General features: G+C 37.5%; 1 protein-coding gene and 1 long non-coding RNA gene across 2 annotated transcripts in view; one reads left to right on the forward strand and one right to left on the reverse strand.

The window, feature by feature from the left end:
- Nucleotides 1-10,786: 10,786 nt before the first annotated feature.
- On the reverse strand, nt 10,787-11,727 carry LOC134317803 (uncharacterized). Its single transcript, XR_010013272.1, has 2 exons — nt 11,395-11,727; nt 10,787-11,209 (listed from the first exon to the last, which is right to left on the reverse strand). It is a non-coding gene; the product is annotated as an uncharacterized LOC134317803 (long non-coding RNA).
- An 864-nt stretch (nt 11,728-12,591) lies between these two features.
- espn (espin) overlaps nt 12,592-22,032 on the forward strand; it is a 90,137-nt gene continuing 80,696 nt past the window's right edge. The window contains exons 1-2 of the mRNA XM_062998534.1: nt 12,592-13,185; nt 20,087-20,280. Coding sequence (XP_062854604.1) covers nt 12,892-13,185; nt 20,087-20,280 — 488 coding nt within the window. The 5' untranslated portion in view covers nt 12,592-12,891. The remainder of the gene's footprint in view (nt 13,186-20,086; nt 20,281-22,032) is intronic.

The following is a 22,032-nucleotide window of genomic DNA, read 5'->3' on the forward strand; positions in this document are numbered from 1 at the left end:
CATGAATAGAAAAGACTGTATACTTAATAGAGCAACCACATATTAATACAACAGTGTTTTTGAGAAAATTTAACAATTAAACCCATATTTAATGTTTATAGTGTCTTCACATTTCACATTCATGGTTTTTCTGAAGCCACATCATTATAAGAACCAACCTTACACACTTGAGGCCTTTTTTTCTGATGCTATATTATGTCCACACCTTACTTAAAAGCTTGCAAATTAAACAACTTAGGCTTACAATTTGAGAAAATCAAACTGTGCCCACCATAAATACATCTTTACCCATAGCATTTTAGTGGGTAAACACTGTACACTGACAGAATTACATGTTTTCTCTTTAAAATAACTTATATTCTAATTAATACTGATTTCCTTACTGCAATTATGTATTTTGGGTAGAATGTTTGACTGTATTGGCTTTATTCGAGCCCTATAAAATAACTTATAATGCACAATAATGTTGAAAAACACACCCTAAAAATGCTGGCTTATTTTTACACCACATTGGCTAGGTTTAATCTTGTTGAGTCAGGATAAGATGAAGCAAATAGTGAGCAGGCATTCTACCTGAGGAAACTGATCTGAGAAGCTATCAGAATTATACAGTTGCTCTTATTTTTATATAAACCAATTAAGCATAACATTATGACCACCTCCTTGTTTCTACTCTCACTGTCCATTTTATCAGCGCCACTTACCATATAGAAGCACTTTGTAGTTCTACAATTACTGCATCTGTTTCTCTGCATACTTTTTTAACCTGCTTTCACCCTGTTCTTCAATGGTCAGGACCCCCACAGGACCCCTACAGAGCAGGTATTATTTTGGTGGTGGATGATTCTCAGCACTGCAGTGACACTGACATGGTGGTGGTGTGTTAGTGTGTGTTGTGCTGGTATGAGTGGATCAGACACAGCAGTGCTGCTGGAGTTTTTAAATACCTTGTCCACTCACTGTCCACTCTATTAGACACTCCTACCTAGTTGATCCATCTTGTAGATGTAAAGTCAGAGACGATCGCTCATCTATTGCTGCTGTTTGAGTTTGCCATCTTCTAGACCTTCATCAGTGGTCACAAGACGCTGCCCACGGGGCGCTGTTGGCTGGTTTTTTTTTAGGTTGGTGGACTATTCTCAGTCCAGCAGTGACAGTGAGGTGTTTAAAAACTCCAGCAGTGCTTCTGTGTCTTATCCACTCATACCAGTGTCACTGCAGTGCTGAGAATGATCCACCACCCAAATAATACCTACTCTGTAGTGATCCTGTGGGGGTCCTGACCATTGAAGAACAGCATGAAAGGGGGCTAACAAAGCATGCAGAGAAACAGAGGGACTACAGTCAGTAATTGTAGAACTACAAAGTGCTTCTATATGGTAAGTGAGGCTGATAAAATGGACAGTGTGTGTAGAAACAAGAAGGTGGTTTTAATGTTATGGCTGATTGATGTATATTTCACTTAAGAATTAAGGGGATTACTACTACTACTACTGCTAGACTGTTACAACTACTTAATAATAATAATAATAAACCCAGCAAGGCTGACAGCATCAAGCTTTCAGACGCGTCCAAAATCCAAGCATTTATCTCTGGCTGCATTTTCATGTGCATATTGTGGCATTAAGATACAGAATTTGGCTTTAATTACTTCAAACCCACGCCAAAAACCAAGCTAAAATCTAGTGAACATCTGCTGATGTGTAACTTTACGCACAAACATTTCTTTCTCCCTTTAGACTGAAGCGTTCAGTGACGTCCGAGACTTTTTCCACCAATAAGATCACAGTGTTCATCCCCACTCCAAGCTTGTTTTTTTCCACATCACTATGCTTGCATTCAGCTCTACTGCCTGCTTTACTTTTATTTATAATGTTTCTCTCTTTTTGTTCTTCTTACAGTGGCTGTTTGCTCCAAATGTGTATTATATTATATAAAGTATAATATAATGGATCTATTTGAACATGCTCATGCTGTGGACAGAAAGGCGCGTTTTTTGAACTGCTGGGTCCCCCTGAGTCCCTGTAGAGACGATATTAATAGCACGAGGACGGCACGAGCCACTCAGACAATAGAGCAGATGGCCTCGCAATTATAATGAAAGAGAAAGAACAGCGAGCTCGTGCCTTTCAGTGTTGCTCCTGCTCGTGCAAGATAAGGACGTATGGAAGTAAGTGGTGTAAAACAATAATATAGATAAAACTATTAAAATTTATGTATATTTTTGTGGCATCTTAATTGTATTGAAGATGTTTCCATGTATGGCATCTATAAGCACCATCCGAGAGCTTCAATAAAATAAAATAGCTCATATATATATATAAAAAATCATTTAAACAAATGTTTACCCACATCCTTCTGCTTTAACAGAATAAACCTGGATTTTATCATACACATTTTTGCATCTTGTTGCTTCTGCTCGTGCAAGATAAGAACGTATGGAAGTAAGTGGTGTAAAACAATAATATAGACAACTATATTATTAAAATGTATGTGTATTTTTTGTGGCATCTTAATTGTATTGAAGATGTTTCCATGTAGTCAAACAATGGCATCTATAAGCACCATCCGAGAGCTTCAATAAACTTGTATTAATATTTAATAATATAATGTAATATTTTATAGCTCACAATAGGTTTCGTAGGTTTAAAATTCCATTTTCTGCTTTATTTAAATAATAGTGTATGTAATGTATATCATTTACACATTGTTTTCTTAGCAATTTGCTGTCCTAAGCAAAATGCTTACCCACATCCCTCAGCTTTAACAGAATAAACCTGGATTATATTATACATGCTGCACATCACACATGCCTCCCACATTTTTCCCTTATGCAGTCAATGCACATATGCACATATGCACCTTATTTACTTAATATAATCTCCATAGAACAATTTTTCACACTTGCAACTGATGCTGTACTGTATTGTTTATTCTGTGTTTATATATAGTGTTCTTCTTCTATTATTTAATTAGATGTATATATGTTGACACCTGCACCAAATGAAATTCCTTGTACATCTGATACTGATTATTGTAATCATTTTTGCTGTCGTTGTTTTTTCTTCAGATAAATATTTTTAAGGTACCAAAAGAGGTTCTTTTATATGATCAGAATCTTTTCAGGCACACTTCTTATCTGGCTTTTTTTTTACAGAGCACGTTTGCATGTTGTGATTTCATGAAGACAATTTAATTCACCTTTGGGTTTAGCCATTCAAACATGTTTTTAAAAATAAAATAAAAATATATATAAAATGCTGTCTCTGCATCTTATTTTTAAAATGCTTAATCGCAACTTTTTTTTATTATTATTGTTTTTTTATTATTATTATTATTATAACTGCTTTTTGCATTGCATTTTTTGCACGTGATTTTGTGCGTACACGAAGGCAACCTGGTTTTCTTGACAGACACGCAGGACAGAAGAGGGTGGAGATGCACCACGCCCACACAGCGCGTGCTCTCATTTGCGCTCGTGATGTTAGAGCTAGAAGGCGCTCAATTCGAGCGCACGCGCCGGCAGTACCACTCCTGCCATACAGTCACGGACAGAAAGAACATGCTTGGTAAGTCCCATCATCTCCATTAATGTATATTTCAATGCATTTTGATAGAAATGGACAATGTATGTTTATTATCGTAAGGTGAAATTGTGTTTAGCCTATAGATTATTATTATACTGTAGAATAATTGCCATAGAACAACAATGATTCTAGTCAGGCTGCATTGGTCAGTGACAGCTTATATTTAAATGGTTGAGTTGTGGCATTCTAAATAATGTGCATAAAATTGTACGATACCAAATAATTATTTAATGATCATAGCTTTATATGATATAGCATAAAGTCTTTAATAAGCAGAAAGGATCATTTGAAGCACTGTTATTAAAGAAGCATTCTAGTGTCTTAAAGAACTGGAAAACAGATAACTCTTCAACTATTTTTGTTGGTGCCACAATGAATTGAAGTGTGTAGTGGATAGTGTGGCACAATACCTAAAGTGTGATGAAATTCTGTATGATTTACGTAATAATGCATGATACTTCGGGATTGTTTAATAGTTTAAGCTTAATGTAATTATTTGTTATCAATAGAAACAGGCTATTTAGGTTATTTAATTAAGAGTTAATTGTGGATGTCTTTAGTTTATTCAGTATAATAACATCTGCTCCTGATGTATTAAAAAGAAACATACATTAAACTACTACTATTTGTAGTCTTTAAATGGACCTAAGCATTAACAAACAACAAAAATAACCAAACCCCCCATCATAATGTCTTCTATACAGTATCACAAAGCCATAGCCATGTACAAAACATGGGTGTGTGTGTGTGTGTGGGGGGGGGGGTGGGGGTGGGGGGTAATTAAGCAAAGCTAATGAGTTGGTGCATAAATATACATTATAAGAACTGGGGGTAATGTTTAATAATGCAATGTTGTATCAAAGCAAATCTTCAATGTATTTACTAAGGTGCTTAGAAATAACTGCACATGTCTTAAGAAATAAACAGCAGCATGAGTTTGACCAGAACTGCGAAGGACAATCTTTTATGAACTTTCATAAACCCTCCTACAACTGTGGTAGGTACATTCACTCCTAAAATCGTATTGGATAATGAGATCTGATTACAAGCCGCACTTAGTTAGTCACACTGTTTCTAAATATGATTAGGTGTCATTGTTAATCTATTCTGTTCTAATATAGTCAATTTTGTTCCTAATATTATTGTAAAATGTATGCCAACAAATGCAATTACATGCAATTAAATAACAGTACAGCTGGTAAAGTGGGCACCAGACAAGCCTCGTTACTTCTGTGAGGAGTTTAATCTGTTGTTTCATGTTTGCATGGGTTTCCTTTAGAAAATACCCCCATTCCACTTGCCAAAACTGTGGTTAGACACTTTAAATGCCCCCCTGGGTCTGACTTAATGTTTAAATACATTTAAGAACTTTCAGCCAGTGCATGGAATTGCAATACATGCAAATAAGAAAACAGCATGAGAAATGTTACATTGTAGGTTCAATAGCTAGGGATTTATTCTGACAGTATAGGATAGTTTTTTACTCCTAAATTTATTAAAAAGTACAGTTTGCAAGTACCTCGAACATACATGTTGATGAATATATGTAGAGTTTTATCTAGCACATTTATATATTCATTGATTTGATATATTACTCTGAGCAAAACCTGATTATAAGATTTGGACATTTCAGTAAAGGCAATATATGGCAATTACAATATTTAGCTAAAGCTTGGGTACCCTTGGTCAAAATCTATGTCTTGTTGATTTTAAATGAAAGTAAGTCAACAAATCTTCACATAATTTAACAGAAAATACAGATATGCACCATGTTATAAATATGGACTTTGATCAAGGGTATCTAAAACTTTCAAAAATTATCAACATTTCTTGATTTGTTGCATTGGATGTTCTGATTCTATTAGTATACCTAATAGGATAGCCAGTCAAATACTGTATAGTTGTAGCTTTTTGAACTATAGAGGACTTTAGGATAGATATCATGTCATAAAAGAAGTAGTATTAGGTGATCAGCTACATAACTAAAACAAAAAAATTGTTCTTATTTTGCATGTTTAATAATTTGCAGGTAACAGGAAATTCATCTCGTTATACAGTATATATGGCATATACTGTATGTCTGTGTGTATTTGTGTGCTTTTAATATCCCTTTATAACGCAGTGACAAAGGACTAAGGGCAGTGACACAGCTGGTAAAGTGGGTGTCATACTGCAACGTAGTTCCTGTAGTCCCGGGTTCGATTCCTGCTTCCAGTCACTGTATGTTAACAGTGTTATGTTCTCTCCATTGTTTCCTATGGATAGTCCGATTTTCTGTCCACATCCCCTAAAATGCTGGTTGGCTGCTTTAAACAGCGCATGCGTGTAAGTGAATGTGTGAGTGTGTTGAGCTACAGACAGAAATAAAGATTATTTTGCGCTTTCTGTGTTGTGTGTTTTCTTCAGAAATATGCAAACAAAACCAACAATAAAATGATTTTCTCTTGGTGTCTTTATTGCCTCGTTTTGGTGTGTCAAAGACATGAAGGCTACAGTATTCATGAAAATGGGTAGCTCATAATAGCAAGGGTCTTGAGGTTCAGTCATGTTTTTTTTATGCACACACAAATAAAACACGTAAAATGGTTCAATGCTACGAAATTAACAACTGATATTCTTTTGTGTAAACGCAGTTATGGTATAAACTGCTAGACCCTATTATAAACCACATGCTGAAGAGTACGTGCGCATGCGCGTGTGCAATGGAGCGGCACTAATGAAACGCACGAGGCGGGCAAATGCGCTGTGCTTAAATAATAATAATAATAAAATAAATAAAAAATAAAAACTGTATGAATGTGAAATATTGTTTCATGGCAGATTAACAAAAAGAATATAATATATAATTATAATATATATAATAATATAATTTTCAGGTATTAAAATGTATTAAAAGGTTCATACAAAAACAATAAGATGTTTGTGTTTATGCCTATATTATAAGCACGTATGGCAAAAATAAGCCAGTGCGTATAACATTATTATGAAACATTTACTGACATAAAATACAAGTTCATTTCTTCGCAAATAGAAAAAAATGGGGCACCACCTTATTTCCATATTTTACAATTTTCATATCCTATTCTGGTGATAAAATGTAACTCTAGAATGCCCCCCCATCCTTGGCAACAACATGGCGTTAGTGAGTCATGTTTAAACCTCTGTCTTTCTCCCCTTTCTCACGCCAGGAACAATTCTGTTTTGTTCAGGGGTAAATGGCAGGGGCACCAGATGGTCGCTTCGGTTGGTCCTTTCCTGGGGTTGATAATTGGAGGGAAATTTGAATAACTGTCACGCTTCTGACGCGTGCAACTTATAATCCATGCAGTTCCCACGCCATGTAAAGCCAATGTGTACACAGCTTTCCCACGAGAAGATACTCATAAAAAACTAGCAGTTACATGCTTTCATACTTTCATTTTATTATATTACTTTTGGGGATAAAATGATCATACAATTTTCATTTCAGTAATATTATTAAATATACAAAGACCAGAAAGATAAAGACAAAGATTGTTAAAATAACAAATAAATAAATAAATAACTGAATAAATAATAATAATAATAAAAACGAATACTGTATGTTTCGTGATTATTATTTTTTTTACCACTAGCCCTTTTTGGTTATTTTACCCCATCTAACTTGCTTTATTATTCATTCAAATTAAGTACATAATATAACATTAATTTTCAAAATATATTATAAATAAATCGCTTATACAAACTAATAAATTATCTAAGCAATATCTAAACATATATACTGTAAATAAATACAATTTAAAATTGTTTATAAATAGCTTTTACATCATATAAGTAAAATATTACCATTACAAATATGGTTTAGACATAAATTTCTTTGTTACAACAAACAATTTGTCACAGTATAAAAAAACAAGCTGGAAAAATCCCAGGAATATCTATATACATTTAACATTATACAGTACAGTATGATGATGTATGCATAGCATACAACAATAATAGGTATTTATTATAAATTATTTATTGAGTCTGATTGCAGACCTAAAACTTACATTGTAAAATACATATAAATGTTTATATTGTACATGTATTAACTCCCATTATATTAAGATAAGTTCTTAATATCACAAGAAAACCTTTATTAAACACAAATAAAACTTTAATCCAAAATACAGTATTGTCTATTATGAATTATGGACACATAAAAAGGTACAAATTCTCACTTTTTAGATTTCTAGTAATTTCTAGCTCCAAGGCTGAATAAAACATGCATAAATAAAAATAGGTTTCCACTAGTGTTTAAGCTACATAGGTATCTATTATCAAAATTGCTCAAAATACATTAAAAAATAGATAAACTAAAAAAACGTTTTTGCCCAAATGACATATGGCCATTCTTTACCCAAAAACTAAATAAAGTAATAAATGTTTTAGTGTTTTAAGACAATTAATTAAATCATTTTATGTATTTTAATCATGTACATACTGCACAATGATGCAAACTTCACTTCGTAAACAAGCAAAATAAAGAACAGAGGCGTAAAGTTCATGTTTTTTCAGAACACATGCCCTCAAAGGGACTTGTTGCGCAAAGACCCCTGAGGAAAGATCTGACATGAGCCAGACGCGTGCCGTCCCCTCCCTTTTTTTGCCCCTTGATACCCCCCCCCCCCCCCCCCCCCCCCTTCTCTCCTTTGGCGGTTGAAATGATAAAGAGAGGCACGCGCCAGGCACGCGTCAATCCTCCTGGGCTTCAGCTGCATAGAAGGCACGCGCGCGGAACATCAGGCATATAGAAGCTGCGCATTGCGCTGGATGTAAATAAAAATAAGTGCCACTGTTTGCATGCGTGTTATAGAAAGAAAAAGCTAAACTGGTTCTGGTTAACATAGCCCACAGACTGTGTAGTACACACTGAAATCTCAGACAGTGTGTTTTAATTGTTAAATTATTTTGTCCCGTACTTAAGGAACCTCTTTTTTCTTTACCATAAATACTACCTGTTTACCTGTGTAAAATCTTTCACAATGTTTTAATGGCAACATAGTAAAAAAAAAACTAGTAAAATGTTCACAAATATTTAATAGTATATTTTTTATTAAACATAGAAATGTATGCATTTTAATATAGTCAGTATATACTTTTTTTTCCAATATCAATTTAATAATTTAAACATATCTTTGTTTATACGTATTAATAAAAAGTTTTGATAATATTAACAAGTGTAAGACAAGATGTGTTTAAAGTTGAAGTGAATATATAATAACAAAATCAAAAATAGCTGCACTTTTTAACTCCCAAACCATAAACCCAACCTTTATTAAAATACATAAACAGTTTAGATGACAAATGCTAGTTTTATTGTATTAAATTTTCTTACTAGTGGCCAAATGTATATGGATTTAAAATGCGCCACTAATTGTCATTTTTTGACAAATAATCGTCTTCTGCCATCTATCGGTGAGATGCGAAATACTCCAACTCGATTTATCCCAACATTACATTGCCCAAAAAGTACAACTCGCAGAGAATCCGTTCCCTCCTTCAAAATGTATTATTTAGTAATGTAATTAATCTTTCTGGCCATTGTCGCGGTGGGTCTGGCACCAACAGGAAAGAGGCATTTTATGTGTCCAATATGATACGTTAATTTTGAAGAACATAGTAAATACATCATTGCTACCATACTCGCCATTATGTTCTTCATACAAATACATTTAATCTTTCAAAACCAAAATTTTTTTTTTGCATTTATGTGGTAGATATAGGTGCATTGCCATATTTTATGACAAGCAAGCTAAAACACATTTTTCCAGAGTAGTACAGTAATTTTAAAAGTGTAAAATAATTATAGATTGTTTTATTGGATTGTTATTGTATATATTTTAACTACTATAAATTATATATTGATAGTACTTAACTAGTTCTCTCTGGCAGGTAAAAAGAAGCGGTTAGTGAGTGTGTGGTTATTGGAGGAACTCTACAGTGTTGGAAGATGGGGATCTGCAGCAGTGAAGAAAGCAATAGTTGGGGAATTGGATATGACAATATTGGAAGGAAAAGTGGAACTGTAAAATTATAGTAATCTTACTTAACCTAAGACGCAACAAATATTACAGTAATCTGTATGCTCGTAAATTGTAGAACTTAAGCGACTATATTGAACATGTTCTTGAATCATGAAGTTGTAATTACATATGAATACATTAATCAATGTAATAATTAGGGGAAATCAAATAATTACAGTTAAATGTATTAAAATACATTTAAAAATAATTATATTTGTGTGTGTACATGCTTTGGTCTTCTTAGTTCTTGGGTTCTTAATTGTTCCTCTAATCGTATCTAAGTTGTTGATGTCCCTTTTCTTTATTTTTACCTTTAACCCTACCAAGAACTACTGTATAATATATATATATATATATATATATATATATATATATATATATATATATATATATATATATATATATATATTCACACACTCATAAGAAGACTAATTTTCTGATTTACAAGAGAAAGCATTGCACAAGAAGCACAAAGGTCACCAACATCCAGTATTCAAAGTAAATGGGAAGCACTAGGGACATAGCAAGGGTGTGGTTAAATGCAATGGACAGCTTTTTGTAAGATATACCCAAAGTATAAGAGGACTACACACTGACATGCCCGGCAAATCTCTACTGATTGTAATATCTATTATATTAGTTATATAATATTGCACATGGGTTTTGCGCCACAGTGCAATAGACATAACTCATGGTCAGTTAAACACATCAGCTGAAGACAAAACAAATGGCCCTTAAACATTCAAGTTGTGTGTTATTCAAAAACCCTAAGCAAACACTGTGGAAGAACACCCCACCCATTTGCAGCCAGGAAGGCATGATTAAAACAGTGGTTTATATTTCATTGACCATATGTTAATTAGGCAGGGTATTCCTGTTTATTTGCATGGAAAAACGAAGCTAATAGGCAAGCAATCCCAGCAAACCTGGACATCCCCAGTCATTTAGGGATTCTAGACAAAAAGAAGTTGCAGGAATCATTTAAATCCCTAGATTTAAAAACATGCCCTTACATACTTTTATTAGATGTAAACTCAGCTGAGTACCTATTGTATTATTACCACTCCGTCCAGCAGAGAGGGCTGTTTGTTATAGTAGCACCATCCTCTTCCTACGCTGATTCTTTCTACCTAAGTAAATTGTCAAGTCAAGTGAAGTCAAAATTTATTTATATAGCGCTTTTTTCAATAGACATTGTCTCAAAGCAACTTTACAGAATCCAGGACCAACAGACCAAAACCCCTGTTGAGCAAGCCTAGGCGACAGTGGCAAGGAAAACTCCCTTAAAATTACAGGAAGAAACCTTGAGAAAAACCGGACTCAGCAGGGACCCATCCTTCTTGGGTGGCCTGGAGAATAATTTGAATGAATAGGATTTACACAGTATCATACACACACAAATTAAAATGAACTAAAAGTTATAACTAGCAAAAATAATTGGAGTTATTATTCAGTCCAGTCTGTGATAAAGTCTGTAGTGATTTATTGACATTCTTGGTGCAAACACGCCAGGTATCCATCACATCTGGCAGGAGCAGCATTGTTGGCAGGGCAGTCTCGACTTCATTGCTTAACCTTGAGTGGGTAAACAGGTTTCCATCAGGACCACATCGGAGTAAAACAACAGAAAATGTAGTTAAAAATGTAATTATGTGAATGAAGTTTTACAGAGAGTGGCTTTAGACTCCAGCAAATTGTTTCATACTATGCAAATCTACATGCAAATTTGGATTGTCGTTACATGGATGTCAGCATCTTACCAGGGGCGGCTCGTTCCTTAGGGCGATCGGGCGACGCACCACCCAAGGGCGAAAGGGAAGAAATTTTTCTATCACAGCTGTGACTGTTCTGGACAGTCTGTCTTGCCTCGGAATATCGTAGTCCAATCGGCGTCGAGTTGCGTTCCGTACAGTACCGCCCCTTTTGGGGCGACTTCACTTTGACTGAAAATCGCCCCGGATTGCTCTCATAGACTCTCATGTTAAGGCTCTTTTTTTCGAACTGCAGGCCCTGCAATACATTCTGAATGGGTTCCGGGAGGGCTCGCACTCACTTACGTGCTTGCGTCACACGTAACCTGGTGTTGCAATCTAGTCACCATGACCTCAGTTCAGAGCAACTCCATCATGTAATCAGGATAAATTAGCAACTTAAGAATTAGGGCCACCCAGACCAAATTTAAACATCAAGTATCTACAAAGGGGGAAAAATCATATAAGTAACAAGTAAATTACAAGTAAGTAATGTAATTTTTAAATTGTGAATTGTGATTGCACTTATTGTGTCTCCCCAATTGTTTAATTGTTCTTCTTTATTAATTGCACATCAGCCCCGATGCCAATCTTATTCTGGATCTGCTGCACCTAAAATAAAATGCTATCTGATGAAGACTAAATGAAATTGTTAGTGTAAAGGCTTTACTTCATTTTATGATTAATGGTAAAGCTGGTTTATCTCCATGTTCAAAGTTATTTGTGAGGGCAAACTGAGAGATAACTTAAGATGTTAATTATTTAAGCTTTAAAAAAAACGGGTCACCTTGGCCATCATCGCAACAATTGCCCCCCCTGAGAGAGTTGGCAGGAGCCGCCACTGCATCTTACATCTTTTTATATGTATTTGTCTATGTACATACACACAGAGTCGACTCCTTTGGGTGAACCGAGTCGCAAGGTATGACTCCCTGAAATGCTTCTGAATGCAATGTGTAGAACGACGACAGGTGAGCTGCTGGAAGTCTCGCGAGCTTTGCGCGCGCTGCTTGTCTGACCGTTGAGCCGATTTGAGTGAGTGAGGAAGGTAGCACGGCTGCTTTATGTAGATTATTCAACACGATATCGAGCCGTTGTATGGCGTGAGGAAAACAAACAATAACTATAGTACTTCTTACCACAATGCAGTCAGTGCTCATTGGCTTTCGACACATTTCGGTCAGAGTAACTGAAGGAGTTAACAGGTGACCTGTCCTGTCCTGAGGAGGCGCACATAACGGAAATTTAAACGTCCTCTCGCTTTGTCACCAAACGGACCGTGAGGAATTTGTTTATATGTGGTGGCAATGCTAGCCCACTATGAAACATTTAAAACGAGTAGTGGTTCGTATTTATACCTTTTTGTTATTGCGTAATCCGGCTACTTGACATGCCTCCGGTACTACTTTCTCAGCTTAAGAATTGGCTCTAGCTAGTGCGCGGAATGGTGTGAATATTTCCCAGGTACGTGCTTCGCATAAATGCTTTAACGCTTTAATAACAAACATGGTCGCAGAGGAGACGCTTCTCGCCGCCAGGCAAGGTGACATAGAAACTCTTAAAGTTCAACTAGCGGGACAAGCGCTTGATAAGCAAGTCAAGGACTCACTCGGAGCGACCCCGGTGCACTACGCAGCCCGAACTGGCAACCTCACCTGTCTCCGGTTTCTGGTGGACGAAGCGGGTTTAGCGGGGAGCAGCCTGGCTAATAACGGCGCCTGCCCGGCTCATGATGCAGCGGCTACTGGCAACCTGGCGTGCCTACAGTGGCTTCTAACGCAGGGAGGCTGCAGCGCTTCGGTGAGTCGAACTTTACATCCAATTTATAATGTTTTTAAAAATAAATACAGGCCAGGTAAACAGAAATGCCAGGCAAGAAGAGTTGATTATCATTTGCAGAGATCTTGAAGGTTGTTGCAATTAGATAAGTTGTTAGAAGGTATGCAGTACTAAACCTTAAAGGATCTTATATTTTACTATACATTAACAGATTTAACTTATGGTGTTTAGGATAAAGGGTCTTACCTTTAACCAAATATTGAGTCATTTGTATCAGATGTGACACAGACAACAAGAACAACAACAACAAAAGCAAAAACTATCTATCTATCTATCTATCTATCTATCTATCTATCTATCTATCTATCTATCCATCCATCCATCCATCCATCCATCCATCCATCCATCCATCCATCTATCTATCTAGGCCGGCACGGTGACTAAGTTGGTATCCTGGGTTCGATCCCCAGGTGGGGTGGTCCGGGTCCTTTCTGTGTGGAGTTTGCATGTTCTCCCCGTGTCTGCGTGGGTTTACTTCGGGTGCTCCAGTTTCCTCCCACAGTCCAAGGACATGCAAGTAAGGTGAATTGAACATACTAAATTGCCCATGACTGTGTTTGATATAACCTTGTGAACTGATTAATCTTGTGTAATGAGTAACTACCGTTCCTGTCATGAATGTAACCAAAAGTGTAAAACATGACGTTAAAATCCCAATAAACAAACAAACATCTTTCTATCTAAAGTGAAATTAATTGCTCATATTGCTATTTTCCCAGTCTAATCATTTTCAATTCCCCTTTTGCAATTCTCTAGCCACTTGCACCACCATCTTCTCACCTGCTGCTGGTGGAGTCTTTAGACAGAGCCGTACCATGTACGGAGACACTATATGAAATTCGTGAATAACCCACCACTAGTTTAGATGCCTTAACCAGACAGCAGATATTGTAATTTTACAATGGCATTAAAGCGTAGTTGACATTTCCCCTCTTGCCATTTGCCTGTATGAGTGCTCAGCCAGGTTGAGATCTCAGCAATGGTGAGCTAGTGCATTAGACCACTGCACCGTTGTACTGTCCAACAAATATATTATTCAAATATAATACTCATCTAATCAAATGCTATATATGTATTTTTTCTTCAGGCTGGTCCCTCATTTAGGGGTTGCCACAGCAGATCATTCTAGTCTGCATTCCTAGTTTGGCACAGTTTTTACACTCAAGCATCAGTTAAAACTATGTAATGTAATAGTAATAAACTTATTCATAAGTATCATTTAAAGAACGGTAAAAGTCAACATAGTAAAGTTGACAAATATTGATTATGAAGTATCTGAGTATCTTTCAGGGTTTTTTTCACGACTTTGACTGTTAATTACCCTTTTAAAACTGAGATTCAAATCGTGTAGGTTCACACGCTACCAAAAATAAAAATGTTGCTTTTTAGTGATCTTTAAGCAAGTGTAATTTCGAAATCAGCAACCTGACTGTGTTATATGTTTCTTAATAGCATTCATAATGACCCATTTTTCATAACAAACAAAAAGTGCCTGGCATTAAATGTGGTCAACTAGTGATAACGCTTGCAAGTACTCAATTACTTCTGCCTAGTCCTAATATGGTCCAAAAATGCATGTTTAGAAAGCAGAACAGTGCAGGCCAGAACTGGCTTAAAATGGCCCAATAATTAATGCCCACAATAATTGTTAAAAATATTGTTTATTATAGCATTTTATCTCTCTTTTTTTGCACCAAATTAAGACACACACTCAGTTTGCATATACTACTTCTGGGTACGGTAATGTGGCTAAGCTGCTGAATGAGTTCGACAGAGAGGACATGGAGGCACAGATGATAGATGTGTCAGTTTCTCTTAATTAACAAATTGACAATCATTGACAACCAGTTCTGAGCTCTCCCTTTTTGATCCATTTTCTCTGTTGCAGGCTGCGAAAGTTTTGTGTATTTTATTTGTTACTTTGTTTCTGTTATTTTGGCCAATTGTTTTATTTTAGATCGTTCCACTCTTTTGCTAGTAACTGTTTAGCCACAGTGTTTTATAAAAATGCATTTATATTATTTAAATCATGAATAATGAAATTATTACAATTAGAAACAGTAATTACAATGTTACGGTGGTATATTAAGACATGGGGAATTCCTGCCTTGCACACAGTGTTTCCTGATCCATCACCTTGACCAAAATAAAGGAGTTAATGAAACAAAGGTTAGCTCTTGTAATGACCTGTTTGTTACTGACTGTAAAATCTAGACCCAGAACACTAAAGTAGTTTATGTTGTTTATGTTTCTCTTGCTGTTTACATCACTTCCACGTATACTACATTTAACCGGTTGTCATTAAATATGCATTAATGACTTGATATAAGCCTGTCGGTTATTGGTTAACCTGCAACTAATGAAAAGAAACTGCCAAGGCATCAGAGTAAAACAAAATCAAAACTGTGACCACATAATGTATATTAATTTAATTTTTTTTTGTTTAATCAACCTCTTTACCTTGGTCAGGGTCGTGGCAGATCCGGTTCAACACTGGGCACAAGGCAGGAAAACCATGTACATGGTGCCGGTCTATTTTAGGGCTTTTTTGGCTAACCCATACTCAGACATAGACAATCATGTAGACACCTGGTCAACAAATGTTTATGTATATTTATGTAATCATATTTGGCTAACCCTGTTGGGCTTAATATTCACTCCTGGTACGTATGAGGAAAAGGGTTATAAGAAAATCAGGTTTTGATGAATTACCTTAATCTTACCCTGAAAAAAAAAGAAACTCACATGGTCCACATCTATGTCACTTCATATACTCATATACATATACATACAGTGTATCACAAAAGTGAGTACACCCCTCACATTTTTGCAAATATTTCATTATATATTTTCATGGGACAACACTATAGAAATAAAACTTGGATATAACTTAGAGTAGTCAGTGTACAGCTTGTATATCAGTGTAGATTTACTGTCTTCTGAAAATAACTCAACACACAGCCATTAATGTCTAAATAGCTGGCAACATAAGTGAGTACACCCCACAGTGAATATGTCCAAATTGTGCCCAAATGTGTCGTTGTCCCTCCCTGGTGTCATGTGTCAAGGTCCCAGGTGTAAATGGGGAGCAGGGCTGTTAAATTTGGTGTTTTGGGTACAATTCTCTCATACTGGCCACTGGATATTCAACATGGCACCTCATGGCAAAGAACTCTCTGAGGATGTGAGAAATAGAATTGTTGCTCTCCACAAAGATGGCCTGGGCTATAAGAAGATTGCTAACACCCTGAAACTGAGCTACAGCATGGTGGCCAAGGTCATACAGCGGTTTTCCAGGACAGGTTCCACTCGGAACAGGCTTCGCCAGGGTCGACCAAAGAAGTTGAGTCCACGTGTTCGGCGTCATATCCAGAGGTTGGCTTTAAAAAATAGACACATGAGTGCTGCCAGCATTGCTGCAGAGGTTGAAGACGTGGGAGGTCAGCCTGTCAGTGCTCAGACCATACGCCGCACACTGCATCAACTCAGTCTGCATGGTCGTCATCCCAGAAGGAAGCTGACGCACAAGAAAGCCCGCAAACAGTTTGCTGAAAACAAGCAGTCCAAGAACATGGATTACTGGAATGCCCTGTGGTCTGACGAGACCAAGATAAACTTGTTTGGCTCAGATGGTGTCCAGCATGTGTGGCGGCGCCCTGGTGAGAAGTACCAAGACAACTGTATCTTGCCTACAGTCAAGCATGGTGGTGGTAGCATCATGGTCTTGGGCTGCATGAGTGTTGCTGGCACTGGGGAGCTGCAGTTCATTGAGGGAAACATGAATTTTAACATGTACTGTGACATTCTGAAACAGAGCATGATCCCCTCCCTTCGAAAACTGGGCCTCATGGCAGTTTTCCAACAGGATAACGACCCCAAACACAACCTCCAAGATGACAACTCCCTTGCTGAGGAAGCTGAAGGTAAAGGTGATGGACTAAACCCAATTGAGCACCTGTGGCGCATCCTCAAGTGGAAGGTGGAGGAGTTCAAGGTGTCTAACATCCACCAGCTCCGTGATGTCATCATGGAGGAGTGGAAGAGGATTCCAGTAGCAACCTGTGCAGCTCTGGTGAATTCCATGCCCAGGAGGGTTAAGGCAGTGCTGGATAATAATGGTGGTCACACAAAATATTGACACTTTGGGCACAATTTGGACATGTTCACTGTGGGGTGTACTCACTTATGTTGCCAGCCATTTAGACATTAATGGCTGTGTGTTGAGTTATTTTCAGAAGACAGTAAATCTACACTGCTATACAAGTTGTACACTGACTACTCTAACTTATATCCAAGTTTTATTTCTATAGTGTTGTCCCATGAAAAGATATAATAAAATATTTGCAGAAATGTGAGGGGTGTACTCACTTTTGTGATACACTGTATATAACCCAGCCAGAAAGTTCTTAGGCACTCAAATCTAAAAGAGTAAAATATAAATGGAATAAATGCTTCATTTTCATGTTGTTTTAAGGAATTTTTAGTGCTGCCAATAACTGAGGCAGATGTGGTTTTGGTTCCTCTGAATAAATGTACTTTAATTAAAGTTCACTGTCAGATTAATTGTTCAGGGGACCATATATGACTTCTCAGACATATTTGTTTATGACCTTCCTTGTATGACTATTTTTACCAAGGTTGCCATTAATTATGGAGCTGACTATGTTCTATACTTCACTCTTACTAAATTTGTATGGTACTTTAATAGAATAAATACTGTAGAAACCAGTAAAAGGGGGTAAAAAACTCAGTGGCTTTGTGCTTGGTGTAAAACAGAACAGGTAAGTGACTGCCATAATGGACATGAAACCAGATACCTCTCGTTCATTTCTGTATCCTTCTCACATTCACCAACATCAGGTGTCTCCTGTGGAAGTCGGAAGTGGAAAGCTCTCATTCATTCTGCGTAACATAAACCTTTGAGTATTAAGCTGCTGCACTGTATTTGGTACATAAGGATACAAACTCAATGTCCTGAACTGCCTACAGATTGTTGTTGCTCACCTTCAGCAACCCTATTGAATTGTGAGCCAAGCATTTTCATTCAGCATCAGAGTATAATTTCACAAATGTTCTTTTGCCAGAATGGGCAAATTCCCACATACAAACTCTAAAACACTTAGAACAGCCTTTAAAGTTTCAAAGTCACAATGTCAGTTGTTTTGAATAGTATGGCAAACAAGCCTATGTTCAGATGTCCATATACTTTAAATGGTGAAGTAGCATAATATACAAGTTTGCTGGTTTTTATATTTATCAGGCTGCCGTGATATTTGGCTAGGCTATATCAATTGATTTCATGTTTATGTTTTTTGGTCAGGGTTGCGGTCTGGCTTTCCCAGAATCACTGGGTGCATTGCGGAAAACACCCCAAACAGGACGTCAATCCATTCCAGTGCTTCGCCCCTTCCATTCCCAGACATAGCCAATCATGTCTGTATGTTGATGCCCAACCAGCCTATTTGAACCCGGGATTCCTGTGGTAGTGGGCTTGCTTAATTTATCTCTGCACAACCTGAGTACCATTAAACATCAGATATTTTTTATTAATTAACATCCTTGTTTAACAACAAAGCTCAACAAATGCAAATAGAATTTCCAATGAACAGTGCATTGATGTCAAGTACTTTTAGTAAATCCTAGTAGATCTTAGTAGATCATACTTCAGATTTGTTTGGTGCTCTTTGATAAGCTATTAAGACTAGACATTGGGTCTGTCTCAAAACCTAGTAAGAGTCTTGCTGCCCACTCCCAACCTAGGCAGCAACCCAAGTAAGCATTCAGAATGTTGATTATTCAAACCAACTGGCTGAGGTAACATAACTGTGTATTGTAAACTGATTTATTGTCACTGACAAACCCACTTAATAAACCCACTTAATAAAAAATAAAAAAATAATTAGAATGACATTTATTTAAAACAACTCAACTTGCTGCTCCACTTCTGTCTTCCATATTAGTTTTTTTGTGTGAAAAGTTGTGCTGCACTGAATGCTGGAATTGCCTTCACAGCTGAGGAAGTACATGGAGCTCCTTCCTTATTCAGTTAGAATATTGGTCAGAATACGGCATATCAGGCCGCTCAGGTGGCGCAGCGGTAAAACACACGCTAGCACACCAGAACTGGGATCTCGAATACATCGTATCGGATCTCAGATCTGCCTTCCGGCTGGACTGAGCAGCCAAATGAACAATGATTGGCTTGTTGGCCATATTGGGGTGGGATAGTAGGAAGCCAGATAGGGTGTCCTCATAACTAATTCAACTACGACCTCTGCTGGCTGATTGATGGCACCTGCACAGGGCGGGGAAGGATGCGTTGATCAGGGTGTGTCTCTCCGTACACAGGGCTGATCCGCATTAGCACTCGCCTAGTGCAGGTGGAAAAAATGCATACACCTTCTGCCCACGTGTCGGAGGGGGTGTGGGTTAGCTTTGTTTTCCTCAATCAAAGCGGGGATCGGCATTAGTGGAGAGGAAGCATGATGCAATCGGGCAATTGGACATGCTAAAAAGAAGTTGGGAGAAAAAGGGGAGAAAAGGCATAAACAACAAAAGAAAAGTATACGGCATCTCAGTAGGCAGCATTTTAAGGCATCTAAGAACTAAGACAGATGTCTTCTCGGGAGGGTGTGTAGCATGACGTAAAATGCTGTCTATGTCGAGAGCTTACTAGGTTTTGGGACAGACCCATTAATTGCACTTAATTGGGTGATTATTATGCAGAGTGAATATGAAGAAAATATCCCCAGTCAGAACTGGCTAAGGGGAACACTGGGGGAAATCTCTGTAGTGCTTTGCATTTCTGTGGTGGCATTAATTTTCATAACTGAAATCAATTGTGTTTCTCTTGGTTTTGCAGAAGAAAGACAACTCAGGGGCCACCGTCCTGCATCTGGCTTCGCGCTTCAGTCATCATGAGGTGACAGAGTGGTTACTGAAAAGTGGGGAAGGGGAACCCAGCATTGCCACGGACACAGGCGCTCTGCCTGTTCACTACGCTGCTGCTAAGGGTGACCTGCCCATGCTAAGGCTGCTGTTGGGCCACAGTCCGAAGTAAGATCTTTTTTATATATATACATTTTATTTATGCATTTTCTCCTCTTTTTCTCCCTTTTAGCGCGTCCAATTGCCAGATTGCATCATGCTTCCTCTCCACCTATGACGATCCCTGCTATGATTGAGGAGAACAAAGCTAACCCACAAAGCTTAGTCCCGCCCATCTGAACAACAGGCCAATCGATGTTTATGTGGCCGCTCAGCCTTAGCCGACAGGCAGAGCTGAGATTTGATACGATGTATTTAAGAGCCCAGCTCTGGTTCCAGTGTGTGTTTTTACCGCTGTGCCACCTGAGCGGCCCCGAAGTAAGATCATTGATGCACATTTTAGACTAGTACTGCCTACCTAAGATGTGTGGCAAACAGTTTATTTATGGAGACAGTTGTCATGCATTGCCTTGGGCAATGGGCACCACTGGCATTCCATGTTAAAATGCAAGTACCTTTTTTGTGAAAAGCTTATGTAGGCTTTATAGGGAAGATATTTTTATTAAAATGTTTCTGTATTTCTAATACGAAATAGGACATAATTGAACACAACCATTCATTCTTCACTGCCGACATGACTTCAGGGCACCTGATTGAGAATCTGGACATTGTTCTTTGCATCAGAAGCTTTGAATTAAATTTGATTTTGAAGTTTTTATGGTGTCATAATGTTTAAAACATACAATAAATGGCAAAAAAGGAAGGGTTGCAGAAAAGGGCTGGGACTTCACCGAACCACAGTAAGAGCTATTATCTTCAAACAGAATAAAACACTTTTTTTTTTATTTGCAAGTAAATTCTCTATCTATCTTGGAGATAATGGTCTGCTATTGAGTCCATAATTTTATTTTTTATTTTAACTGTAAGCAGCTCTGTGTAAATACAAGTAAATATAATTAATTTGGCTCACTAATGGTACATTAACATGCAGTCCGGGTAAAGCGTTAAATCAAGCAAGTCTCTAGCGCTAATATCAAGGGTTCGAATAATTGGCTATGTTGGGAGGTGTGGGGATGTGGCTGAACAGCCAAGCCATCTGGACTTTAACATGTGAGAGAGCTCTCAGTGCCGGTCCCAAGCCCAGATAAAATAAGGACAGTTTTCCTGAAATTACTGGGCGCAATACAATAACATATCTGTACAAGACACCAATCCCTTACGGGGAACGCCTCCTCAGACAAAGTCAATCATGTCTGTAGACACTTGACCAGCCATTGGCACCGCTGTAGTGTGAAAGGCGTTGCAATCGGCTTGTAATTGTTATCAACACAGAAGGGAAACCCTGGGGGAAGAGTTGTAAATGTGTGGGGCAGGGGCATAATATAGTTTATATCAGAATACATCGGCACACATACAAGCTTTACAGTATTTGTGACTTATCGTCCATGTCAAACCATAATACCAATGTTGGATTGATAACTCCCTGCTGGCCGCATAGCCAAAATCCACTCCTTCACCTAGATTCATTTATTTTTTCCTACTTACTGAACAAAAAAGCTAAAAAGAAAAATAGATCATCCAGATGGTCCATACCAGTGCCATGTTTAAAAGCTTCTGTGTGGGAAACTGTGTAATGCTATTCATATGCAGTAGGTGTTTTGTCAGGTTAGAACTGACCTCTGCCTATTTCCCATCTTGTCTAGCTAACACATGCGCACATATAAACTGTTGCTAATCAGCTCAGTCTCAAAGGAACCCTGTCCCACAGAGATAACCTGAGAGATGGTTCTTGTGGCCTTGTTATTGTGATTCGGATTCCAC

This window comes from Trichomycterus rosablanca, chromosome 7, assembly GCF_030014385.1.
Source record: "Trichomycterus rosablanca isolate fTriRos1 chromosome 7, fTriRos1.hap1, whole genome shotgun sequence".
In the NCBI taxonomy this organism is placed as follows: Eukaryota; Metazoa; Chordata; class Actinopteri; order Siluriformes; family Trichomycteridae; genus Trichomycterus; species Trichomycterus rosablanca.